This window comes from Mollisia scopiformis (genome assembly GCF_001500285.1).
Source record: "Mollisia scopiformis unplaced genomic scaffold LY89scaffold_2, whole genome shotgun sequence".
NCBI lineage: Eukaryota > Fungi > Ascomycota > Leotiomycetes > Helotiales > Mollisiaceae > Mollisia > Mollisia scopiformis.
Window position 1 is genome coordinate 460,800 of NW_017263582.1, and position 18,803 is coordinate 479,602.

Below are 18,803 nucleotides of genomic sequence, written 5' to 3' on the forward strand. Positions count from 1 at the left end.
TTGCGCAAGAACAATCCGTAGATCATGCACATCCAAGATCCCATTCTTTGATTTGGAAACGGGTCATGTTCCGGGTCGACAGGGCGCGGCATGCAGCCGAGAATCACCAACATCTCGGTATCTCCAGTTCGGAAGGTGCTTACGTCCTATCGTGTTTTGCAGATTCGATGAAGAAATCTGGATGGCATTCCCGGCACATGAAGCCGGGATGGTTCATCGCTACCTGAGACACCAGTACTTCGAAACATGTTGTGTGCGAGTCTTTGCATGTTTCCGAATGACAGCCCGAAGGATGGCCTCTGAAACGAGATAGCCTCGAAAATCGACTTAGCGTTGATAACTTCAGCTGGTCGCTTCAACGAAGCCAGCTTCAGCAACTTGTAAAGCGGGAATCTGATGTCTTGTGTGACCTCGCAAAATTCTGGATATCATTGCAGTTCTTGCTTAGCCATTTTGGAATATGCTGTGACATGGACATCGAAGACGCAATGCCATACCCCTGGCGCGAACGTCTTTACGAGTTCAATATGTTCGACGTCTGCACTTCTTGCATCGCGTCTTTCCGACAACCAGCCTCGAAACATCTTTTCTATCTCACTTGCCCTGGTTTGCACATCTTCGACGCTAACGTTCTCATGGAGATGCAACCATCCGTCGTCAATCATTTCGGATGCCATCGTCCAACTCATATCACTTGTTGGCAATAGTCCGCAATTGATGTGCCTGATCCCCTTCAAAAAACTTGACTCTAATCCTTGAAGCCTCTGCAAGGCAAATCTATTGTCTTCAGCTACAACAATGATATTCTCATGTCCCAGCTCAAGCTTTTCACTCTGGCGAACGATTTTGACGGTCCATCCATTGGCGAGAGCACCTCGTCTCAACCCTTCAATAGACCATGGATTAAGCTCCCATCCAATGACTTTCTTCAAGCCCAGTTTTATGTAGCTGAATACAAAATATCCAATACCGGCATAGAGATCAACGGCTATGTTCTTTGACAGAAGTTCTTGACTTAATGTTCTGGAGGTAAATTCTTGTGACGAACGAGGAAAGTCGAGAATTCGAGCCTTTTCCTTTACGTTTCCACGACTAAACATAGTGTACCGAGGCGCCCAGATCTGTGTAATCCCATTTTGCTTGGTGCTGACCCAGAAAGCATCTTCGAAGTCCTTGCTGGTTGGTGCTTGACTTGGAGAAAGTGAAGGGCCAAAGTCACCATACAGCATGACCAGACCATCTGGAGTTCGGAGGATGTTCTCACTTTCAGAATAGTCTCCACCAACATTAAGTGGGTTGTGAAGTGGAATGCCAGAATTGACCGCTAGGTGAGTTAGAACACCTTTGCCCTCTCTTTTACCAATCGCATTCAGTATAAGCCTCCAAAGACGGTCTCGCTCGGCCTTCATCGTTGCGTCTGATGATTCTGCAATCTCCCACCACTTGAGCTTGGGATTTCCTGCCGGAAGAAGAACCATTGGAGAATATACGATCCATCTTTTCGGCACAACGGAGACAATCGAGTCGACATTTTTCGTTTGGGTGTCTGTCAAGTCGGCAGGCAAATCCAAGAGCCAGGCCGCCACAGCAGCATCAATAGGATTTTCTGGCTTGGCTTTGGGAGGTCTAGCGGGTGCCATCTGGGCTTCAGGATGCTGGTCGATCATGTGCGCATGTTCGGGGGGACTTCTCATGGATATAAAACCAGAGGATGTTTCAATTTTGAGGATGTATCGTTCAAGGACGTTCAATATGTCGTAGATGAGCATATCAAAGACATGCTGAGATTGCACATATGAAGACAAGAAAGAAAGAATTGAAGCTATTTTGGAAAAGAGCAGATTAAGCGAGATACGCTAATATTTTAGCGGCAACGGAGCATTCTCCATCACAACCATCGAGATCTTCATTTGCACACATATGCTTGCTGCTATTCATCTTAGTACTACGACTTTATTAATTGAAGCTCTACGCTACGCTGCTGCAGAACTCAGGCGATACCCCTCAGCAGACGCAATATCAAGTCCGCGATCATCCATACTCGAAATTCAAGTCCACCAGCGTTTCTTTGAAAGTCTCTTGACTACCGCTGCTCCGTTCGATCCTTCCCTTGATGCTCAAACAAGTTGACTAGTTGAACAACAGTGTACTTCCAGTCTTCACCAGAGTCCGACACTTCACCCAACGTTAATAATTTTCAAATCTTTCTTGACAATTATCAAACGACGACGTTCAATACCGTTTCCCATTTTGTTCGGGTGCATTGTGGCGGAGGTTTTTTCGAGCGCATCGTACCACCTTTAATTGTGGTAGAAAGTGGGGCTATATGAGGACATCGAACTGCACATGAAATGAATTATCGCATCAGAACAGTATTGTGAAGAAATTTCTCATTGATTTTTCACATCGTTGCTTCGTACAGATTTCCAGCTCTGCTCCCTAACTTGTTTCCCTGATACGCGGATTTCATAGACCAATGCAAGGTCATCTTGAACATAACAGACAGGAACCAGAGACTTCAATCTCTTCACCTGCCCATATGGTATGTATTTCGTCCATCTGCAAAGCAAATTTGCTGAGCTCTTTCAGGCTGCACTAGAGTATTTTGCCAACCCGACAGAGCTGTCACTTGATACGGTCAACGACTGCCCTGTTTGTACACCACTTGATTCGCCTGAATTCCAGTTCTCGCAGCCATTATATAGCCCTGCCTTCGGACCGTCGCTCGTAACCGCTTGGTCTCCGTCTCCAATGGAGGCTGCTGAACTGCAGCTTCTGGCTGACAATATCATACCTTCAATATCCCAGCCTGCAGACATCATGTGGCAGACAAACTCACTTGAGAATACCACGTTGAACCCAACGGTCCAAATCTCAACGGATTTCGAGGATGGCATCAGTTATTGCAACAATGATAATAAAGATAATGCTCCGTGTAATGAATCGTCCCAACAGAATAGCTACAGGCTATCTTGGAGTTCTTCGTCCGAACAAAGCAATAGTTGTCCAACCATATTCAAGGCTCATACAGCTCATACGAGAATGACCACAGCTGCAAATGGGAACGGCAACGGAAGCAGGGAATATCTTGACATGGATTCTGCCTCTCATCGATCTTGTACCAGGAGAAGAAATTCTACTAGCAAAGCAAGATCGAGTTCTGGTTCAGAAGCCAGGAAATCTTTCTCTCTGGATGGAACCGCGAAACACAATATGACAGAGAAACGGTACCGCTCGAGACTTAACGACAAATTTGGGACGTTGCTTTCCACACTTCCACAAAGTCTGGTCGCAGATATAACTACCACAAATGCCAACCCGGAGCATGGCGAGAAGAGAGTCAGCAAAGCCGAAGTCCTCATCCTCGCGAAAGAACATATCAGGGCTTTAGAACAAGCCGCAAAGACTCTCGAGGAGGAAAATCAGGCATTGGTGGAGGATGCGGAAAAGCTTGGGAGCGCCTTACTTCGGTCGAATGGTCGAGAGTAAATATATGGGGTAGCTTAACTGTGCTGGTACTTTGCAACTTCAGCGATGGATAGTGCATGACGGTTCAACTTATTATGGGAATGGGATATAATGATGGGGGTACAATCAATACTTGGAAACTTTGGACTTATCTTAGCAAACGGATTGGTTGGAATATCGAAGCGGCACCGCTCTCATCAGTGTCGAGCTTCATGTCGTTGTTCATTATTCTGCAAGTCTCCTTATCACTTCTGATAGTGTCGTTGTCCACGCTCTTGCTCGCAAAATATCGTCGTATCAGCGTTTAGGTCATGATATCTGTCCCAATGTTGCCATGCTCTACGCGTATAGTGGAGGTTCTTGAAATATCTTCCCAACCGTAACTTCTTGTTCGTCGTGCTTGTTCTTCTTGTCGTCTGTCAGTCTAGACATCCTCGAAGTTTGGGAGCCCTCGCAGGTGCATGTACCGATATGCGTCATGAACAATGGTACCTTCCCATTGTGTTTTGAAATGGTACGTCTTTGATATGTGCTCTCAGTATTTTTCGTTTCAATGTCGTCGTCCTGACCTTCTTCTCGTTTGCATATCTTCGTGCGTGTCGAGTAAACTTCACTTGGTATGTCCAAAGTTTGGAAGTCATACCGTGAGAGGATGCCCAGCCTTCTTGCCAGAACATTAACTGAGCAAGGCAAATGATGCTGTAAGTTGCAGAAGAGCAACCTGGTCTTCGATCATGATCAGACGGGGACGCTGTTGACGGTGCTTTCCCCGCCGATGTTCAGAACCCCGCTGCCGTCAAAAACAGCCCCAGAAACCTAATGGAACACGGACATGCCCACTTCACGTACGATAAATGATCTGAGAACTTCTCCAACGAACTAAACATTCGAGTGAATGATCTTACATGCTGCCATCATCAAGAGCAATATCATCAAAATTCGTAGTTGAAATCAGGGAATACACCATGTCTTCCTATCAATGAGGAATAATCGTTCGATTCCTTGCGTCATATGGGTCTAGGGAATGGCTCGAGCTCAATGGATCTTCATGAGATGGCACGACTATGACGGATGAAACACGAGAGAGTCTGGACAATGATATGTTGGTGAAGTAGCAACAGATACGCGACACATTCTAGAAGCACCACAGAAGCTAACAATAGAATTAGGAAGCAGTAATTAGAAGAGAGACACAGACTTAGAGAAGCCGGGAAAGTGTTAGAGTAGAAGATATGGGTCGGAGCGAGCCGGTTGCCCTGGAGGCTTTGCTAATCTGCTTAGCAAGCTTTCGCAACCTGAGAACAAAACTAATGTGGGATGGATGATCCAGAAAAAGCCTCCTCATCTCAATGAAAAGAGTTTCTGTACGGGTATTATGTGTGGGTTGAGAGTTCCGGAGCTGAAAGTGCTCACAGATTTTGAACAACCGTACGAGCCTTTACCTTTGTTCGACTCTCAGCTAAAGGCTAGCACACCTGCTTTCCAAAATTCAAATTCAAATTCAATCAGTATATAGGTAAAAAATAAGTCCTTCAATTTAAATGTTCCCAAGATGAGATCCTAGAGTTAACCGAAGACCCGAGAAACTCGTAAACGAACGGTGACCTCGATCCAAACACTCATTACAGTGAACTTTCTGTTGCACGTCGCAAAATAATGCCCTGTAGGGTTAAAGTATCTTTCCATGGTGGCATGTCGCTCGTGCAGGGTAAGTAGGCGATGATAGGCGAATAATGCACACCCGCATTCAGCATCGAACCATAATTCCCAAAGCGGAATATTTCAGGTCAGGTGCAGATGGAAATTGATGGTTTCATTGGAGCGGAAAGCACTCCTCAGCATACTTTGAGGCTGACGAGGAACAGTGCATTCTAGACTCACGATCCCATAAGGAGGGAAGTACCGGAAAATATCCTCCGGTACTGTACCACCAATACATTGACATGTCCATTATTAGTCTTGAGACTGCTGTAGTTTCCCCAGATGCCTTCTTGAGCTTGTACTGTAACCGTTCATTATTTCATCGTTGAAAGTATATCGGAAGGCTGCAAGTCGTAACAGTACGTCCAGCCACCAAACCTCAATGAACCTAAAGCATGGCACACTCCTACTGTCAGAATAAAGGCTAAAGCTGCAACGATAAAAGTCAAATTTAGCTTGACGACACTCTGGATATCCCATTGATGGATCAAGTTCTATCCCTTCATGGCATTATTCTAGGCTGCGTCTTGTCTCTAGCATCGTCTAGAGAAATTGGTCTTAGACCGCCAGCCCCTGAACTCCGGCTATTCAACCCCACACAATAGTCACACCCTGTTCTATTGTATGATCTAGAACTCCGACGTGCAACAGGATGCAACGCAATGGCTTCACAGCATAGGCTAGAACGGCCCAAATACCAGGTATAAATCCCGAACCCAACATTCTCACCCGACTCGACAACCACGAAATTGAAATGAACGGATGATTTGATATGTAATTGGCTCATAAGGACGGCATGTCTAGGCCACTGCGGAGTGCAGCGCTCAAACTCTATGTGCTGACATTTGCGGTAGATGATGGAGGTTCTGTCTGGAGCTGAGTGTTGGCTGATGGGCCTAGATTCTCACAAGACAGTTGATAAACATGGGCCCACCATGGTCTGAGGACAAACTGCGATTTGCAACAAGATATGAACTTCGTGGAGAGAAACTCTGCATCGCCAGAGTCCAGACAATACAAATGACATATTGCTGCAACTTGTCACAACATTCATGAATAGACATGCCCAGTGCCATCTCAATTCAGATCAAGCTAATCTTTTATAGTGCTACTACAAGTGCAGCATCGTAAAATCGCAGAATATGAGCCACTGCTCCGCAAAAGAGACATCATCACGTGAATGTCCTCGTGACATACAATATTCCAAATGGCCATGGTACTGCCATATAGACGTATGGAATCCCTTCAGTTAACATATGAGCGTCAAAAATATGCACTTGATTGGAATAATGATATCCAAGTGGATAAGAGCGCAAGACACGTGACCATTACTCGCTCATGCGCTGCGCCAGGGAGTTCTCTACTTCGAAGAACAGCTTGACCTTTCTTTCCCAAGGTCGTTTTTGCTTTAAAGATGACTTGCCGCCGAATAAACGCGATTCGCGATCTGCAGACTTACAGAGTATAACATTCCAAAACACTCGCTCGGCTCATAAATCCTGTCAAATCATCTACACCAACAGCAATCAAGGTTCCCCGCCGTCTCCACAAGCCGTACGACTTGCCAACATGCTGTCAAACACTTTTCTAGCAATAATCGACCTTTTGTTGCACGTCGAGTTCGCTAGGAGGTACCTCCTGGAAGCTCCGGGCGGGTGAAGCTCTCGGACCAAACCCTCCTGGCTGGTGATATCATAGCACGCTTGCGAGATTTGGGAAGCTGTCTAGGCGCGGGAGAAGCTTCCTGGTGTTCTAGCGATGGTATAATTGAAGGTTAGGGCCGCAGCGCGAACTAATGGTTGATCTTTGTCCGATTGAGCTCGTTGTCTGTGTTCAGAGTATCGACCGACGGGAGTGGCTCTACTCATCACCGCAAGCTAGGCATCTCTTGGCAGTAAATGTTCGAGCCTAGTAGTTAATTGGACATATCTTCATATATGTGATTGATTTTCACACTTTAGTTCAAAAGGCCCGTGTCGGATATATTCTGGCATATTCTGACAAGTCATCGTTGTCGGTTTTGGAAGCCTCTCTCTCATTGGTCGACTATATCAATATGGACAATGCCTTGGCGTTTATACACATCCGATAGCATTACTCCGCAATTCCTCCTTGTCTTTTTGATGAACTTGTGTTTGCAATGAAGATCAACATAGTTGTTGATGGTATTGTCCACTTGGACTTATCAAGTCATGGTCGATCTCCTGGTGTTTTTGGTTGGTATCTACATACAGCACAGCGTGCAAAGGTCTTTCCATCAAAGCGAATGGATTTGAGGTGACCACGATCCGACGAGATTCAAACATTCCTCGCTGCATTCCTAACAACTCTATTTCTACAACAGCCCATGAGCATCTCTTCCTTGCTTAGTGCTTACTGGACAGAAGCCCTCAACTTTTCGGAGCAAGTATCTATGTTGGCTTAGACTCTGTACCTCAGCACTCTCAGTTGCAGTCGTTCGGGGAATTACTATAGACTTTGTTGATCACGTCCCTTCATTCCTTGAAAAAATAACTTGACCAGACCTCTTCAGCTGAGAGGTGAATTTGCTCCACGAGGAGCAAGCTCAACACCAATACTCGTCTACAGTCGGAATGACAGTTAGTCATGAATTGCAGGACGCTCGATCTGAAGTCATCATAAACTAGCTATGGAACATTGGAAGCATGGACCCCTATTTGTGTAAGCGAGCGACTCGCCAAAGCATACAGAGGGGGTCATTTATTACACAGCAGTGGAAAGTGCAACTCTTCATGGACGACTTCTGACTGTTCAGTAGAGAAGGCACATCCAGGTCAGTTCTCTCGATGAGAGGCATAGTGCATCGCTGCACGCTGCTTGCTGCCGAGGTTGTTATAATTGCTTCGAGCATAACCACAAGCTTCATTATACGTATCAATGGATTCAGCCAAGCAACGGAGCGCTCGTATTGATAATAGTTACCTGATTTCAGAACACCGGTTTTTGTTAGATGAGGCTGTGCGGGTATCTACTATCGTCATAGTGGATCCCGATGCTTCCGTCAAAAGTTTGTCATCGCTTCATCCCAAAGCCGTTCATCCCGACCATGAATAGAAAACAAAAAATATATAAGAATTAACTCATTACTTTTCAATAAACTATTACCATTCATCCAATTTTTACAAAAGGATAGAAATAATAAACTCTAAAGTTACTCTATATTAGCGAAACTACGCATATTGCCCTCCTCGTCTCCTCAAATCACGCGCTGAAAGTCTAAGCAACGACACCCCGTCCTCCAAACAACTCAATAAAGCTGAGACTTCAGCTACCTTCAGCAGGATCCAGCACTGTCCTCAAGACAAGTAGTAAGCAAAGAATGCTAGGAGGAAAGATTTTGTCAGTGATGGACCGATTCTGGTTCGAGGGAATATACCCCTGGATCGAGAGGAAAGACGGGATACAGAAAAAGGAAAGAAAAGGGAAAGGAGCTGAGGAAATGGAGCGTGAACAGTGGACTGGAGCTGTTGATCAGGCGGTCGAAGATGCTGGCTGTGATCCGAGACAATAGGAGGAGGAGAAATTTGCACAATGTTTCCGAAATTTACGTACGTTCTATAAAATCGACGCCCATTTTTTGAGCTGTGAAGCAAATGCCAGAACGTCTAAATGCTTTTTGTGATTGTGTTGAGGAATCATCTAACGCCTTCCAATTCCGCGGCGACCTCTTCTTTAACGATTTCTCTCACTCCTTCCCAGCCAGCTCCTTTAGGTACAACTCTTACTCTTCTCTCTTTCTTCTCTAAGCCGACAAACTCCTCGGGAAGAACACTATCAAAACTGAAACTAGCCTCGCTCTTCAGTGCCAGGTCCACCGCATTTGCAAATTTGGCAGGATGAGCTGTAGCTAGAGAGATGTGGTGAGTTTCGGTAGGTGTCGTGCGCTTTATTGATCGGAGTGATGCCGCAACACCAATAGCAGAGTGGGGGTCCAAAACATAACCACCCTTCGAACCAGAGCCATTGGTAGCACCATTAGTAGCCTCAGTCGCATAGAAGTGCTTGATAGTCTCAATAGTCTGCTCGTCGCTGACTCGCTCGCTCTCAAAACCATTTTGGGCGAGCTTGAGAATGTCTGGGTTGACTTCGAAGCCTCCTTTAGTCTTCAACTCTTTCAACCAGACTTCAACTTCCTGGCCCGCTTGCTTCTTGTTCCACTCATCATCCATGCCAGCCCCAGCAGCGTACTCATATGCCAAGAACCACAATAATCGTTCGAAATTACTCGATACCAGGATGTCCATTGCCGGGCTAAGTGTTTCTTTGACACCGTCCTCATGCGCCTTTACTCCATCTGCCGCTATCCCGCCCTCTGCTGCTTCTCCTTTCACCGGCTTCTTCTCGTATCTGCCAGTCTTCCAGAACCGGTCTAAAATATCATTCTCGTTCGTTGCAACGATAAGTTTGTCCGAAGGCAGACCCATACGCTTCGCAAAGTAACCAGCCAAGATGTCTCCAAAATTTCCAGTAGGGACAACAAATCGTACTTTGTGGTTGGTCTTGTATGAAGGAGTTTTCGTGAGTGCGAAGTAGGAGTGGAAGTAATATGTAGTCTGAGCAAGGATTCGAGCCCAATTGATGGAGTTGACAGCTCCAAGATTCAGTGTCTCGTTAATCTTAGGGTCTGCGAAGAGAGCTTTGACGGTATCCTAGCAAGGCATTAGCAAGTGAGACCTTTGAATCTGCGGGAAACTAACCTGGCAATCGTCAAATGTTCCTTCCACTGCCAAGTTGTGAACATTGGCATCCAATACCGTAGTCATTTGTGCCTCCTGAATTGGACTGACTCTTCCCTTGGGATGTAAGATGAAAACAGAGACATCCTTCTTTCCTCTCAGACCATAGATTGCTGCAGACCCAGTATCTCCACTGGTTGCGCCAACGACAGTGAGGTGATGCCTTTCTCTGCCAGTCTTGCCTTGATTTCGTCGCACCAAGAAGTATTCGAACAGATTTCCTAGCAGTTGTAATGCAACATCCTTGAATGCAAATGTAGGGCCGTGGAACAGCTCCAGCAGATATAGATTCTCCTTCTCGTCCAAGGTGATCAGTGGCGTAGTTTCAGGCGCACGGAAGGTCGAATAGCTTCGATTGATGATTTCTTTGAGATCTGCAGTGGGAATCTCGGAGGGTGAGATATAGAGCGAGAGGACTTCGAGGGCAAGTTCGGAGAAGGACAAATTCATCCATTTCGACTCCCAATCGCGGGGTAGAGCGGGGATCTCTTCTGGGATGAAAAGACCACCATCGGCAGCAAGACCTTTCAAGACGGCTTCTTCGAATGAAAGCTGCAGCAAGTAAGCTTCGAGTGTTGCGGAACAGGTTCAATTGGGATCGCATACTCCATAAGAGCCCCCTCTGGTCGACAGATACCGTTGAGACGCGGTGTGAGTCGTGTCTTTTGGCTCTTCAGAAACACCATTTGTAGTTGGCTTCTTGGTTGGGACAGCCAGTCCAACCGGAGTCACTGAATCAGACATGGCGAATTCGCGGATGCAGAGTCAATTGTTGGATTTCCAGCAGCGCTGGGCTCATAAAGGAAAGCAAAGAAAAATATAAAGCGAAATCGGACATGAGTCGGAGCACCGATGACTCGAATCACGTGTAGGTTAAATCGTGGCTAAATGAGCGGCTGCAATTGGACACTTCATATATTTTTCTTTCACTCTTTTATTTTTGAATTATTCAGATCAACGGACGTCGAGTGAGTGATAGTTGAAAAGGTGTCATGGTTATTGCTTGAGTAGGCTGACCTTGCCAAAGAACTTGCTTTTTTGCTTTGAAACCCAAACTCCTCGTACAGTCATTGCAAGTTCACATTTTGCGATACTAATGAAACGACACGATGGCGCAGAACATCTACGACAGTGAGAATTTCTTCAAGAACTACATCCAGCTTCCTCGCCAAGTCAAGGGTCTTGCGGGCACACCCGAGTGGTCCGCTTTGAAATCTCTACTTCCCGATCCTAAAGGCACCCAGTTTCTCGACCTAGGCTGTGGCTTTGGCTGGGTTTGTAGATGGTCTAGAGAGAATGGCTCGGTCGCAGCTCATGGGGTCGATGTGTCAGAGAAGATGCTCTGCAAAGCAAGAAGTTTTCCTACAGACTCAGCTATAACGTATACTCGTGCGGATCTCGAGACCTTCGAACTACCTCCAAACACTTACGATATTGCGTTCAGTTCATTGAGCTTTCATTACCTCAAGAATCTACCAAGTCTGATACAGCAAATATATAAGACGTTGACACCTGGAGGTGCTCTTGTGTTTTCTGTCGAGCATCCGGTCTATACAGCCCCTCAAGATCCGAAGGTCGTTCCAGGTTCTGAGTATCAAACTATCTGGTCTCTGGCGAGTTATCTGGACGAAGGGCCTCGAATATCAAACTGGCTCGCAGACGGAGTTGTGAAGCAGCATCGGACAATCTCGACCTATGCCACTATTCTTCTCGAAGCGGGTTTTGCACTTGCTGCTCTTGAAGAATGGGGACCGACTCAGGAACAGATAAAAGCATCACCTCATACGGCCTTTTCGTTTCTTCTTTTAAAAGCAGTGAAGGCCAAGTAAACTTACCTGCGAAATTTTGATTTGCTGGCTTTCGCGTTGACTTCTGGTTTGCCATTTGGAACGTTGAAATGTTGTGGGAACGTGGGCAAGTTATTCTTGAAGCGATTCCAGCTAGATTCATGAATGGAACTTAAGCTGCGGTTCAAGAGAACCAATGACATTCCCGCACCATGTTTGTTCTTCTTTTGAATCGATTTCGAAAAGGTAGGGTAGAGTTGCATCGACCAACAAATGACAGGGTAAAAGTCTCACTCTCTACGAGTTAATACTTGTGATTGGCTGCAAGGATTCGACAGGGGAGCTGACTCGACTTTACCTCATTCCAGCCACAGCGGCGCGCACATAATCAACCACTGTTTTTCAACCCTCTTCCTGCTCAGCGTGCGAATGTTCTCTATTCATGTAGCATGTAGCTGAATGTACACCTCCATGCTCTACTTGCTTCACGATACCCTCTGCAAACGCGACCCATACCTGTTTGAAGCCTGATCTCCATATCACATGATGGGACCTCTCACGAGCTATCATGAATGGCTTCATGTAGCCGACACTGCATTACCTCAGAATATGTTTGGCTATCTCCTCCAACTTTGCTTGAGCCCTCTCAGAACCCAACCGTTCACTCTTGAGCCTTACGATAATCCGAAAGAAATTGCGAAATGCGGCCAACATATTGGAAAGAGGAACTTCCTGCCAAAGCTTCCCGAAAGAGAAGGACCACGACCGACGATGCTTAAATGGATGGCTCCCCATCGACAGGCAGATCAACGAAGTGACGATGCCATGCATGAAGTTAGTTTACATCCTAACAGCTTTCTTTACAATGACTTACAAACAATAGCTCCTTGCTGAAGCGATCGATGAACTGGTGGTCAAGCATGCAGCTCATGTAGTCGTGAGGACCTCAGTTCTGGAGAAATCTGGAGAAGCTATCCTGATTGCTGACAATATCGACACCCCCCATGCAATTGCCAAGCAGAACAAGCGGGAAATTGCGCACGTGCACACTGATGGCGGCAAAGGAGACTATTCATTGCACATGTGTCTTAGCCCCTCTGACTGTAAGGAAGTCATCGAGAAGAAGTGGGGAGAAAGAATGACTCTGGCTGGGACATTGGTTCCGAATAATTACCTTCTGATCTATACGCCCAGGTACTTGTTCTTCCATGAAAGCTACAAAGCTTCTTCAAATTTCTACAACTTACGTTACTAACTTTTCACATAGAACGAAGGAAGAGGTTGAAATCGTCAAGACTATCATTGAAGGCGCAATTGTGTTCATGACAGGGGCCCGGGAGTTGGTGCAATAGCAGGTTGAAGATGTTTGGGATTTATTATGTCTGGTGGCGCTCTTCTTGCTTGGTCACAGGTGTGATAAGACTTGATTAACAAGATGACTCTATTTATTCTTCAGATTGAATACCATTTACGTCGGTATGATCTACATGCAACCGTTCTCGAGCACAGAAGTTCATTGTCTTTGGTAGAACGTGAATACAAGTCATGTGATTTCCTGAAGGAGTTTGCAAGCACAGTACAATTGACCTCCTTTGGTCCTCTTACCTGTGGGTATCCCTTAAACAGTGTTTGGCTGCTGGTATGGATGAGTCTTTAGCGCCCAAGCTTGGCGTCTCTGTTATACGTCTTGGGATACTTTTCTTCTAGTCTTGGTCGTGTGTCAAAATATTCGAATCCATTCGACAATTCTCTCTTAACCCACGAGGCTTTTACTCTACTAGCGTGTTTCTCTCGCTTAAATCTTTGAAGTGCGTCCTTTTTCTCGTCACTAAAAACAGTTCTTTGGCTTTGCTAAAAATGTTTTGACGTATCAACATACTCAACATCAACTAACATTCAACAACACCACGTCCACCAGTACACATCGCGCGCTCTACAATTATTTGTCTTCCACGAAGCGCGTTATACCACTCGTAACCTCTGGTCAGTCTCGGGCTCGCAGGCCATGTGGCTCACCTACGACCCCCATACCTTATCACTTTTCGCAACACAACACCGCAATTCCTTCTCTCCATCTCTCTCGTACAACACTTGTTGATCAAGGAAGACCAATACGAGCAGAGCAGAAGATCCATCGGCTTATCAATTCCGTATGAAATTGCAACGCATTTCGCACCAAAAAATTGTAAAAGGAAAGAGATAAATTCTCACACAACGCCACTTGGCATTTTTCTGTTCGAAAGATGTCCACAAATCTCGAGAAAAGTCTTGCAAGTAGTTGGACGTTCGAGGTGGTGGCAATTCATCAAAGAGTGAAACATCTGTTCTTCAACAATACATTGTTGTCTGCTCACGGTCTGTGTGCTTCAAGGGTGGCTTGAAGGATAGACGAACTGAGATCGACATGTCGTCTTGGTGCCGCATTTGTGATACATCAGATAAACCCAGATTGGCGATTGTCCAGTCAGCAATCTCAAATCATATTCCTCCTCATGTCTCAGACAAAGTCTGTCTGCAAGTGGGGGCGAGGGAAAAGACATGTGACAAAGTGACGCAACTGTCTGTACTTGCCCGCGACTGAGACAACTATCTCGAAAAAGAAGCGTCATTATGTTGGGATTGGAAGCTGATAGATTGGATATGAAGTAATTGAGGCGGTAGCTTGCGTGTTGTCGGTTTTGTTGGGGCGATGGGTAAAGTCGTTTGTGCTACCGTTGGTAAATCCTCAGGGTCTACTATGGGTCTAGTCGTTTCGAATATTTTGGTATCAAATTCTCGAAGTCGAGGAGAAGGTTGTGAATGGAGGTATCCTTTCTTGATTACTCTGACACTCGATTGAGATTGTTTGCCAGTATGAGCTTGCCAAGATCAAAAAGAGAACGAGAATAAGCAGGTCCCTGGAAGTTTCATCACATGCCGGATTCCGTACAAAGTAGAGTTTCTTCGAATATTAAAATGCGGGCTACGACATATCAAAGTCCCTAGCTGTCCTTGAAACGGCAGATCTACTAGTGAGATCAGCCAATGTAACATACACGCCTCTATCTGATATTATGCTGCATGTCATCCCAACCAGGCACCAGATCTCGAAAGAAGAATATGTCACGCGACCATCTCCATCCATGATTTGGGAGGCGTCCCTTCATGCAATTGTAAGATTCACATCTTCGAAACACTTGTCCTAGCTTCACTATCCTTTAGCTGGGATAGCATGAGAATAGATCCCGCAAGCTCGAAGGTTTGGGCCCCAGAAGTTCTCGGCCTCCGGGGAAGTCTGCTTGGAGTCCTCTAGTGTGAGCGATGGCCACCCACTAGAGCCCCACCCACCAACTCCATGCTGATGGCGGGGTGCCGAGACCTGTCGATGCTGCTGAAACAAAAAAGACAAACAACCCCGACGGGAACGAGGAGCCAGCGAGCAGAGTCCACGAGGACGTCGTTTTTCGAATATGCCGGGCTGTTGCGCACATATGTATGAATTGTTTCGATCGACTGCAATAGTGGTCCCATGGGGCGAATGACTGGATTGGGTCTTTGCAAACCGCAGATGTGCAATGGGAAATCTGTCACAACTTAGATTTGGGTCGAAGGTCGTTGGTGTGTGAGTGGCAGTCTGGCTGTTCAAGGGTTTGAAGTTCGCAACAGATTTGAGTGGGTCCCCAGTGCGGCGCCGTCCTGTGAGAGCGCGGGTTTTAAAGAGCCCATGCTGAATATAGTAGCCTGGGACGCTTGTCAATCCTCGCCCATCCATGCGCCTCCACTGCGAAAGTCTCTTAGTGGCTCTCTGCACAGATAGCGGGCGTGAAAGGCTGTAGTGGAACCTGCACTGATTGGCCACCGTTGGGGACGCACAACGCCACCAGCAGCGACGACAGGCTATGGCCTGTCTGTTGCCAGTGGGATCCTGGTCGTGCTAAGCTCGAGGGAGCATTAGCGCGGGATGGTAGTTGGATGTGGTGTTGGGGCGGCCATCAACATCTGCTGTATCAAGCGATTGTGTGTGTTGTGTGTCCGGAAGACGACTTCTTCCACTTTCTTCTTGACGGGAGAAAACCACCTCATCCTGTGCAATTGCGGCATCGTCCATTGTCACTCTACTATCTATCGCCTTTCCAGAATTGCTCGAGATCTGGTTGCCTCCCAACTCAATCTGTATCCTAGCAGACGTGTTTCATGGGTGTGATAGCAGGACGATAAGCAGGCCCTGTCTCTGCATGTATGCCGCCATCCTCCTCACTTCTTGACCACCATCAACATTTCTCCAACGCTTACATTTCTTCAGCGTTGGAATGAATTGCTTCAAACCGACTTAGCAGTCATCTCGAACACTTGAATTCATTTAATTCTCTTCGACCAAGACGCGCAGCAACAAACGGCGGCCTTATCTCTTCGCAAGCCCCCTCGAAATCCACTGGAATCCGTTGCATTCCTCCACAAATTACCCTGTGGATAAGAAATCTCTGGCGCTAGAGCTCCTTACATGTCGTGCTGAAGTACTTATTGCAACGTTGGCAGAAGTCACCTTTCTGCTGTAGTCAGTTGCAGAAATGGCTACGATTGCTCTCCAACGACCAATCCCCCCAGCTCGGTCGACTTCACCTCATCCTTTGACACCGACACTCAGTCTTGATAGCATCAATACGTCTGCAGCATGTCCAGTTCCTATACCAAACAAAGTATGTTTTCCGCAGCAATTCACCATGCATACTGTTTATGGAGCCTTGGGACTTGAAGTCATTTCAAATGCAGACATCTCCCAATATCCTTTGGCTTTTGAGATACTCTACTTTCTTACTTGCCATGTATAAAAGACCTATGCTGATTTCCTGATCTTCAAGCACCTACCCATCTGTCCACCTGGACCTGCTCCCGCTGAAAAGCCTGATACCCCTCCTCAGTCTCCGCCCACAAAAGAACTCACTCTACAGTCACGCTCACTGCTGTATCCCCCAGATAAATACAAACAAAAGTCATTGGGTGCTACAACAATCTATGAGATAAATGCAGATGGAGTCGCAGCGGCGTTAGACCATATTGCAGGGCAGCCTCTCCCAGATCCGTCTCAAGTCTTCCCTTGGTTTCATGGTCTACATCCTAGCAATCATATCCAGCAAGCATTTTTCATTGCGAGACGGCGAAATCTAAGGAAAACGCCAAAATGTTTGCGTGGCATTACCGTAGTCAAGGCGGGAGGTGATTTGAGTTGTTCGAGGCTGAAGGGTGCCATTGCTCCTGAAGAGTTTCTGCAACAGGCTGTCACTGGATCAACATTTCGAGAAATTGATCCAAAAGAAGGATTCTCTGTGAGGAACTTTCAGATACAAGCTGCCAAGTCCGCAATGGTTTCGGATATCTTGGTCTATGGAGATGACAAGATTGAGGCTGAGAAGCTGGCAAACGACATTGCTGTGGCCCAACAAGCATTGCGAGAAGCCCACGAGGAGAAAGGACACGAACTTTGTCGGTATAACACCTTTGTTTGCACGAGCGAATTCCAGGAGTTCGAAGAACGGTATCCTGATCTCGTTGCTACCGATTCACGAGGGCAGATGACGGGAAAGGTCATGGACTTCTTCCACCAAGAAAGAATTGAAATGTGTACAATGACGAAAGCATCTGAGATCCATCACAATATCTGGATGGGCCCAACGCCAGATCCATCGATAGATCCGGACTTACTTACTAGTGATGAACGATATGATATCTTCATCGAGTGTAATGATCTCGGACGACTCAACTACACTGCATTGCAAGCTATAGCTGAAGGCTCGGTATCAGATCAACCTGCTTATCTTGAATTCCCTTCTTCTGGCAGCATCATGCCACCTACTTGGTCCCAAATCGAGGCAGATGGCATATTAGAAACATGCAAATGGTTATATAACCTTTCACATGGCATTCTTCCTGCAGATGAAACAGCTCAGGAGAACGACGCTGAAGGAGATTCCCCAATGCCGTTTTCTTCACCAGAGCCGACCAAGATTCGGAAGAGGAAGATCTTGATTCACTGTACAGACGGGTATACGGAATCCACCTTACTGGGACTCTCATACTACACCTACGCAACAGGATTACCCGTCCCATCTGCATGGCTCGACCTCCACATTTCAAAACGCCGCAATTTCTTCGCCTATCCTTCTGATGTAGCCTTACTCACATCGATCGCTCCTCGGCTTCTCTCCGAATCACCTGTTCATACCGAAAAATCGCTTTCCGATATCACAGAAATGGTCAAGGAAGAGCCCGAATGGATCAGAAACATGGACGGATCTCTACCAAGCAGAGTCACCGATTACATGTATCTTGGCAATTTAGGACATGCAAACAATCCCGACCTTTTACGGCAAATGGGAATAAGACAGATTCTGAGCGTTGGAGAAACTGCATCTTGGAGAGACGGTGAACTAGAGACTTGGGGCAAAGAAAATGTCATGGTTGTTCAACGCGTGCAGGATAACGGCGTCGATCCGTTAACAGATGAATTCGAGCGATGCTTAGAGTTCATAGGTGAGTAACTCCTCCTTCTGATTTGAGCCATTTATCTAATAGGCTATCATAGATCAAGGGAAAGCTAAAGGTACGGCAACGCTTGTTCACTGCCGAGTTGGCGTCTCGAGATCGGCAACGATCTGCATTGCAGAAGTAATGCGCACTATGGGCCTATCGTTTCCTCGTGCTTACTGCTTTGTACGCGCACGACGACTGAATGTAATCATCCAACCACATCTTAGATTCTCGTACGAGCTCTTGAAATGGGAGGAAAAGCTTCGGCAAGAAACTCATGGGGACGGATTCCGAAGGGAATTGGAATGGCCAGAAATCGCCCGGGAAGTGGCTGCTATGAATAAACCTTATGCAAGGTGATCTTCACAATCTTCAATCTTCGACTTATCTTATTTATTTGGGGGAATGTTCTTTTCACGATTCACGAGTTACGATTATCTTATACCACATTCGTTCAGCGATGCTACCGGCGTAGGAGTTTGCTTGGGTCCGCGACTCGGGTGTACATTGGGCTCCGGTAGCAGCCACGTTGAGACTACTTCTTTGACAGCACATTTCGCGGTAGCTTCTGGATTTGATGAAGCAG

General features: G+C 46.4%; 7 protein-coding genes across 7 annotated transcripts; 4 read left to right on the plus strand and 3 right to left on the minus strand.

Annotated features, from left to right (window-relative positions):
• Window positions 1-428: 428 nt before the first annotated feature.
• LY89DRAFT_573823 (uncharacterized protein) lies at window positions 429-1,640 on the minus strand (the record flags this gene model as incomplete). Its single annotated transcript, XM_018208703.1, has 1 exon — window positions 429-1,640. One exon carries the CDS (start codon window positions 1,638-1,640, stop codon window positions 429-431), a length of 1,212 nt encoding a protein of 403 aa, XP_018077447.1.
• Window positions 1,641-2,303: 663 nt separating this feature from the next.
• Window positions 2,304-3,768, plus strand: LY89DRAFT_167008 (uncharacterized protein). The gene is made up of 3 exons (XM_018205537.1): window positions 2,304-2,542; window positions 2,623-3,522; window positions 3,626-3,768. Exons 1-2 carry the CDS (start codon window positions 2,477-2,479, stop codon window positions 3,487-3,489), a joined length of 933 nt encoding a protein of 310 aa, XP_018077448.1. The 5' UTR covers window positions 2,304-2,476; the 3' UTR covers window positions 3,490-3,522; window positions 3,626-3,768.
• A 4,934-nt stretch (window positions 3,769-8,702) lies between these two features.
• Window positions 8,703-10,745, minus strand: LY89DRAFT_679907 (putative threonine synthase; the record flags this gene model as incomplete). Its single annotated transcript, XM_018213966.1, has 3 exons — window positions 10,533-10,745; window positions 9,888-10,478; window positions 8,703-9,839 (listed from the first exon to the last, which is right to left on the minus strand). Coding segments are annotated over exons 1-3 (1,739 nt in total), but the record flags the coding sequence as incomplete, so codon positions are not given.
• Window positions 10,746-11,035: 290 nt separating this feature from the next.
• On the plus strand, window positions 11,036-11,755 carry LY89DRAFT_703740 (S-adenosyl-L-methionine-dependent methyltransferase; the record flags this gene model as incomplete). The annotated part of the gene is made up of 1 exon (XM_018217341.1): window positions 11,036-11,755. One exon carries the CDS (start codon window positions 11,036-11,038, stop codon window positions 11,753-11,755), a length of 720 nt encoding a protein of 239 aa, XP_018077450.1.
• A 394-nt stretch (window positions 11,756-12,149) lies between these two features.
• LY89DRAFT_635258 (uncharacterized protein) lies at window positions 12,150-13,065 on the plus strand (the record flags this gene model as incomplete). Its single annotated transcript, XM_018211436.1, has 3 exons — window positions 12,150-12,547; window positions 12,597-12,907; window positions 12,981-13,065. Exons 1-3 carry the CDS (start codon window positions 12,257-12,259, stop codon window positions 13,063-13,065), a joined length of 687 nt encoding a protein of 228 aa, XP_018077451.1. The 5' UTR covers window positions 12,150-12,256.
• Window positions 13,066-14,659: 1,594 nt separating this feature from the next.
• On the minus strand, window positions 14,660-15,557 carry LY89DRAFT_167207 (uncharacterized protein). Its single transcript, XM_018205538.1, has one exon. The coding sequence runs from the start codon at window positions 15,462-15,464 to the stop codon at window positions 14,904-14,906; it is 561 nt and encodes a 186-aa protein (XP_018077452.1). The 5' UTR covers window positions 15,465-15,557; the 3' UTR covers window positions 14,660-14,903.
• A 521-nt stretch (window positions 15,558-16,078) lies between these two features.
• Window positions 16,079-18,693, plus strand: LY89DRAFT_167216 (uncharacterized protein). The gene is made up of 3 exons (XM_018205539.1): window positions 16,079-16,389; window positions 16,552-18,220; window positions 18,273-18,693. Exons 1-3 carry the CDS (start codon window positions 16,261-16,263, stop codon window positions 18,575-18,577), a joined length of 2,103 nt encoding a protein of 700 aa, XP_018077453.1. The 5' UTR covers window positions 16,079-16,260; the 3' UTR covers window positions 18,578-18,693.
• The last annotated feature ends 110 nt before the right edge of the window (window positions 18,694-18,803 follow it).